The sequence below is a fragment of the Orycteropus afer genome, unplaced genomic scaffold (assembly GCF_000298275.1).
Source record: "Orycteropus afer afer isolate SDZICR_OR568_19922 unplaced genomic scaffold, OryAfe1.0 scaffold00089, whole genome shotgun sequence".
NCBI classification, from domain to species: domain Eukaryota; kingdom Metazoa; phylum Chordata; class Mammalia; order Tubulidentata; family Orycteropodidae; genus Orycteropus; species Orycteropus afer.
In genome coordinates, this window is record NW_006921676.1 from 3290761 (window position 1) to 3297275 (window position 6515).

At 38.9% G+C, this 6515-nt stretch overlaps 1 protein-coding gene across 1 annotated transcript in view; it reads right to left on the reverse strand.

The window, feature by feature from the left end:
- UPF3A (UPF3A regulator of nonsense mediated mRNA decay) overlaps positions 1-6515 on the reverse strand; it is a 53858-nt gene that overhangs the window by 5175 nt on the left and 42168 nt on the right. The window contains exon 8 of the mRNA XM_007942399.1: positions 1955-2115. Coding sequence (XP_007940590.1) covers positions 1955-2115 — 161 coding nt within the window. The remainder of the gene's footprint in view (positions 1-1954; positions 2116-6515) is intronic.

Sequence of the window (6515 nt, forward strand, 5' to 3'; positions counted from 1 at the left end):
TATATGTATATATAAAAACCAAACCAAACTCACTGCCTTTAAGTCGGTTCTGACTCATAGCAACCCCTCCTTGGGTTTCTCAGGCAGAAAGTAGATTGCCCAGTCTTCCTTCTGAGGAGTGGCTAGTGAGTCTGAACCACCAGTCTTGTGGTTAGCAGTCAAATGCCTTAGGTACTATACCACTAGAGCTTATACACACACACACACACACACACACACATTCCCCTCTGTTTTTACAGATAAAGTAAATGAGGCTAAAATAGGTCAAGGAATTTTCCCCAAGAGCATCCATCTAGGAAACGGTAGAGGAACATCCAGCATGGTCAAAGCTGGTACTGACAACTTAAGTTTCTGCTCCAAGCAGAGCTAAAATGAAGTGAAATTTAATAATGCCAGATTAATTATATGTATATATATATCAAAATATCAAGTGAATAGTAAAAGAATTCTTGCTTAGCTCATTTGGTTCTTAAAGTCTTTTCCTTCTACAAACTACAGGAAAAATATCTTATACATCATCTGTGGTTCATCCATCAATCAGATGTAATGGTAAGACTGACAGGGACAATGGGGGATCTACAAGCAAAGTATGAATTCATGCTAGAAACATGAGAATAAGAACACTTATAATTCTTGATAATACAACCTCCCATCCCATAAACCACAAAGATAAATTATATAAAATTTTATAAATAACTCAATAAACTAATATCCCCCCAAAAAGAGAAAAAAACACTTTAGAAAAATTGTGTGTTAAAAAGGAAGAAATCATTCAGATAATTGTGATTCTGGGAAAATGGCAGCCTAATCACATGACCTTACCACCTACCCTTCCAAGTAAAATCCAGCTTCTAATCATCAACTCTGAGCAGAGCAGCCAGGAAAACAGAAGGCCCTGTGGGAGCTAGATGCAAGTGGGCAGGAACCCTGGGGTAAAGATGACAAGACTGACGATCTTGTAGAGACCACAACCCAAAGAATTCTGTGGTAACCTGAGGAAGGGCAACTCTAGCCTATATGTGGCTCAGTAGGCCTGTGGTGGAGGTGACCAAACCCTGAGGGCTTCCAAATCCTAGAGAACAAGTGTCTCCTTACTACCATCTGGCTGGTCCCTCTCTGGCCCACATAGCAGAGACTGTGTGTTTCTCCCATTCATAGATAAGCCATGCTTGAGCTACCTTCATAGGAGCTGGACATTATGAGCAGGCAAAGGAGCAGAATAATGCACCTATGGGCAGTCAGCAGGGAGAATAGGTACAATAAGCAGAACACAGAGGATTAATTGCTACTGGTCAAATATAACAACTGGAGGAGATGGATGACAACTCATAGAAGAGAATTATAGCACTTAAATTATTCCGTTTCTGCATCAAAAAAAAAAAAAAAACCTTTCAAAAAGGATAGCACGAATGGTAGCACAACATATAAAATGTAATCAATGTCAGTGAATTATAAGTATGGAAGTTGTGCTGGCATGTTTTGGTGTGCATATATTCACACACTTGAAAAACAAAATTTCTAGTCTTTAAAGGCTGAATCTTAATTAAAATTCTGTAGATAAACTGAAGGAGGGTTTGATCACTGTTGAGATCCAATCTGGCAGTCTGGATGATCAAAGGGATAAGATATCTCAAAACAAAATTTAAAAGTGACTAAAATTATAAAGGAAACTGAGAGGACAGATCTTGAATACCTAACATGGAATAAAAGGAGTCTTAAAAGAAGATAAAGGAGAAAAATGAACAGGTAAAAAGAGGCAACAGTTAAGGAAACAACAGAAGAAGATTTTAAGAGAGACTTGAGACTACAGACTGAATGTGCTTATTAAGTTCCTGGCATGACTGATGAGAATCAAAAACAAAATGTACAAGTATAATATAAAATATAAGAGTGCATATTGGCAGAGCATACTGAACATGACTTGATAACAACTTCTTAATATTTAATGACTCACTTTTCCTTGAGCTCCTTCAGTGAGCTTTCTAAGGGCTTGGATTTTATGACTGCACAGGTAGGAAATTTTTCCCATTTTCCATCTCCAATATCAATTTCCTCTGCTCTTTCTTTTGGTTTCTCTGTGGTTGGTTCCTCTCCCTTTTCTGGTTTCTTAAGAAGCTGAGAAATTATAATGTTAGTAAAATATTACTTTAAGAGTATGTTATAATAGAAATAGTTTAATAAATAATTAAAAGTATATGACAAGAGAACAGAACAAGACAGCAAAGTGAGTGAATGTTCCCATTTACTTCCCCAGCAACTAACCCACTGTGATAGTTAAGGCTGAGTGTCAACTTGGCTGGGCCATGATTTTAAGTGGTTTAGCAGTCATAACATAGTCATCCCCTACAATGAGACATGACATAATGTAATCACCTCCATGATGAGATGTACTATGAACAGCCAATCAGTTGAAGGGGAGTTTCCTCAGGGCAGTGGCCTACTTCGAATATATATGGATGTCCTGGGAAAATTCTGTGGCTTTCTGCTGGATCTTGATCTTGTATTTGGGTCATCATCATCCCCAGAGCCCGGACTTGAACGAGTGGCCTGGCATATTGCCTGCCAATTTTGGGATTCTTGCCTTCATAGCCAACAATCTGCCATTTTACCTGCCAACACTGGATCTATCAGCCTCTGAAGCCAGCAGCCTGCTATGCTGCTGCTGATCTTGGATTTGTTATCCCTGCAGCTGTGTGAATCAGGAGAAGCCTCCAGCTTGATGTCTGACCCACAGACTTGGGACTTGCCAGCTTCTACAATTGTTGGAGCCATTTCATTGAGATAAATTTCTCTATATATATATATATTTATAAGCTTCACTGGTTTTGCTTCTCTAGAAAGCCCAGCCTAAGACAGCCACTGAACAATGAATAAAAATAAACACAGACTAAGATCTTAGAACTGGAGAGCTGGAGAGGCAGGATGAGTCCAGAAGTGAAGAAGAGGAGGAACAGTTATGGCACAGAAGCTGGGAGAACCTAACCACTGACATCTCATTGCAGCCACTTTGGGATGGGGCTGGGTAACACTTCAAACAGGGAACACAGAAAGGGAGCTAATCAGAGGAAGCTGTAGCCAGATTTTTTAAGGTGAAGATTGGACATGGGAGTTTGCACATGTTTTGGTGTTCATATTTTGGTGTGCCTTGCAATTGGGAGGAGGTGAAGGGAGACCGTGGCACTGAGAGAAAGTGCTGTTCAATCTTGCTGAGGTCCAAGATGGATGAGCACTAGGATAGGGCAGAACTGCAAGGACAGGCAACACAGAGGGAAATGGCTGGCTCCCTGCTCACAATGGGATACTGTAGGAGAGCCTGTCCAGGGGTACCTGTGAGGGAAAGACTTAGAAAGGCCCCAACCTTTGCTACAGGAAAGTTGAGTCCCACCACTTACATCAGTGTTGGTGACCAGCTACTCCCTCCATAACTCCTTAATCAGCACTGAAAAAAATCTGAAGAGTGCCCTCTAGTGGTTCCCAAGATAAGATACAAAGCCCACTGCCACTGGGTTGATTCTGATTCATAGCACCCCTGTTGCTATGAGTGGAAATGCTGCATGGGGTTCCCAGGGCTGTGAGTCTTTGAGGATGCCACATCTTTCTCCTGTGGAGCAACTAGTGAGTGTGGGCCCTGGCCTTTCAGTTGGCATGCAGGCTCTTGGCCACTGTGCCAGTGGAGCTCCTAATAAGAAAAAATTTCCCACAAAAACCAGAATACAAATTTTAAAGTAAATAAATAAATACATACACACACAAAACAGAGTGGCCCAAGTTCAACGAAAAATAGTAAAACACACAAAATAATAGCAGAAGACCTAATCAATAGGAAGACATGAAGAAGAGAAATTTATCCTATGGAGGCCAGACTAACGGAAAGAATTGAAAATTTTCAGACTACAGTGCTAAATATGTTTAAAGAAAGCAAAAGGCACACAGAACTACTAGAGATCAGGAAACAAATGGAGGAACAAAAGGAAAGACTCAACATGGAAACTGAGAACATCATAAAAGCAAGCAAATACATAAAATCGGAAGAGAAAATGGAATTGAAGAATAAAGCAAATGCATTAGAAAAAATGAGAAATAACAATAAAGTTGAACAGATAGAAGATAGAATAAATGAATTAGACGACAAAATAACTGAACTTACCAAGTCTGAAGAGAAACAAGAGAAAAGAACAAAGGAAGTGAACAAACTCAAACAGAAATACAGGATTAAATAAAAAAAAAAATCTAACATTAGAATTACTAGCATCCCAGAGCACTGACAACAAAGGCATAAAAACAATTTTCCAAGAAAAAATGAAAGAGAATTTCCCAGACCTGAACAGAGAACAAAGCCGGCCAATACAGCAAGCTACACATACCACAATTAGAAGAAACACAAAAAGATGAATTCCTTACCATATCTTAATACAATTCTTGAAAACCAAAGACAAGGAGAGAATTCGGAAAGCAGCAAGAGAAAAATGCAATATAACATACCAAGGGACTTTCCTAAGAATCAGCGTGGCTCTTTCCCCAGAAACTCTAGAGGACAGAAGACAGTGGAATATGTATACAAAATACTGAAAGAAAACAATTGCCAACCAAGAATTCTTTACTCAGCAAAGCTGTCATTCAAAAATGAGGGAGAAACCAGGATATTCCCAGACAAAGAGAAGCTCTGGGAATTTGCAACTACCAAACTAGGTTGGCAAGTATTACTTAAGGGAGTACTCCAAATGGAAAGGAAAAAGCATTAAAAAAACATTTGTATGTACACATGGGGTAAAAAATGAGAGAAAAAGGTCTCCAAAACATGCAACAACATGGGCAATTGTAAAGACCAAGAATATGATTATTTTCAGTGAAAAAACTCAGTAATTAAATCCTATAAACAATACAAGATCAAGTTTGTAGGAAATAAGTACAAAGTAAGCTTATTGACTACAGGTTGTATAGCAGTGTTAATCAAGGAGCTCTGGTGGTGCAGCACCTAAGGCATTTGACTGCTAATCAGAAGGTCGGTGGTTCGTCTCACCAGCCACACTACAGAAGGAAAACCAAGCAATCTATTTCTGTAAAGATTTACCACCTCAGAAACCTAATGGGGGTTGCTACGAGTTGGAATCATCTAAATGGCAGTGGGTTTTTAACACTGTTAATCAAGACATACCAACAGAAATGGGAGAAGGAAGAGCATATCGGGAATAGATTTATCATGTTAAAGTTGTATGTAATTGTTGTTCATATGACAAATGTTGTAGCAATTTTAGGTTATGTGATGTAATATATATGGTAAGTTGTAGAATGTAATATATGTGTTAAGTACTAAGAAATCATTGACAAAAAACATTCAGAAGAAAAGAAAGAAGAAAGCAAAAAGGCTCATCACAAGAAAGCAGCAAAATACAAACAAAAACAGAAATATCAGAATAAAAAAACAAAGAAGATATGAAACACTCCTCCTTCAAAAAATTGCACAATGAGTGACATAAGCATTTTGTTTTTTAGTAACCTTAAGTGTAAATAAGGCGCTCTGGTGGCATAATGCCTAAGGCATTTGACTACTAACTAGAAGGCTGGCAGTTCAAACCCACGAGCTACTCCATAGAAGGAAGACTGGGCAATCTACTTCTGTAAAGATTTACTACCTCGGAAACTCAATGGGGGTCACTATGAGTCTGAATTGACTCAATGGCAGTGTTTTGTTTTGGTTTTTTTTTGGTGAAGTGTAAATGGTCTGTACACCCTAAGCAAAAGGCAGAGTGTCAGAATGGATTTTTAAAAAAACATGATTCATCCTTTTGCTGTCTATAAAAAACATTAGACACATGGACACAAACAGACTGAAAATAAAAGAATGGGGAAAAACATTCCATGCAACCAGTAAGCAAAAAAGAGCAGAGATGGTCATAATGATACCGGATACAATAGCCTGTAAGTCAAAATGTATCACAAGAGATGAAGAAGGGTATTACATAATAATAACAGGGTTAATCCAACAAGGAGACATAACAGTTATAAATATATATGCACCTAACAGCTATGATCCAGAATACATAAAACAAATACTGACTAAAATAAAGGAGAAATAGACAACTCCACAATAATAGGAGGGGACTTCAACATATCACTTTCAATTAGAGACAGAGCCTCTAAAAAGATCACTAAGGACATTGGGAACTTAAGTAAAACCATAAGCCATCATTCCATCCACCATCAGAACAATACATACACATTCTCTAGTGCATGTGGGATCATTTTCCAGAATAAACCATATGCTAGGCCACAAAACAAGTTTCAACAAATTTGTTGTTGTTGTTGTCAAGTGCCGTCGAGTTGTTTCCGACTCATAGCAACCCCATGCACAGCAGAACGAAACACTGCCCGATCCCGCACCAGCCCCACAAGCCCTGCTATACTTGAGCCCATCATCGCAGCCACCATGTCAATCCATCTCGTTGAAGGCCTCCCCCTCTTTTGTCGATCTCCACTCTACCAAGCATGACATTCTTCTCCAGGGAATGGTCCCT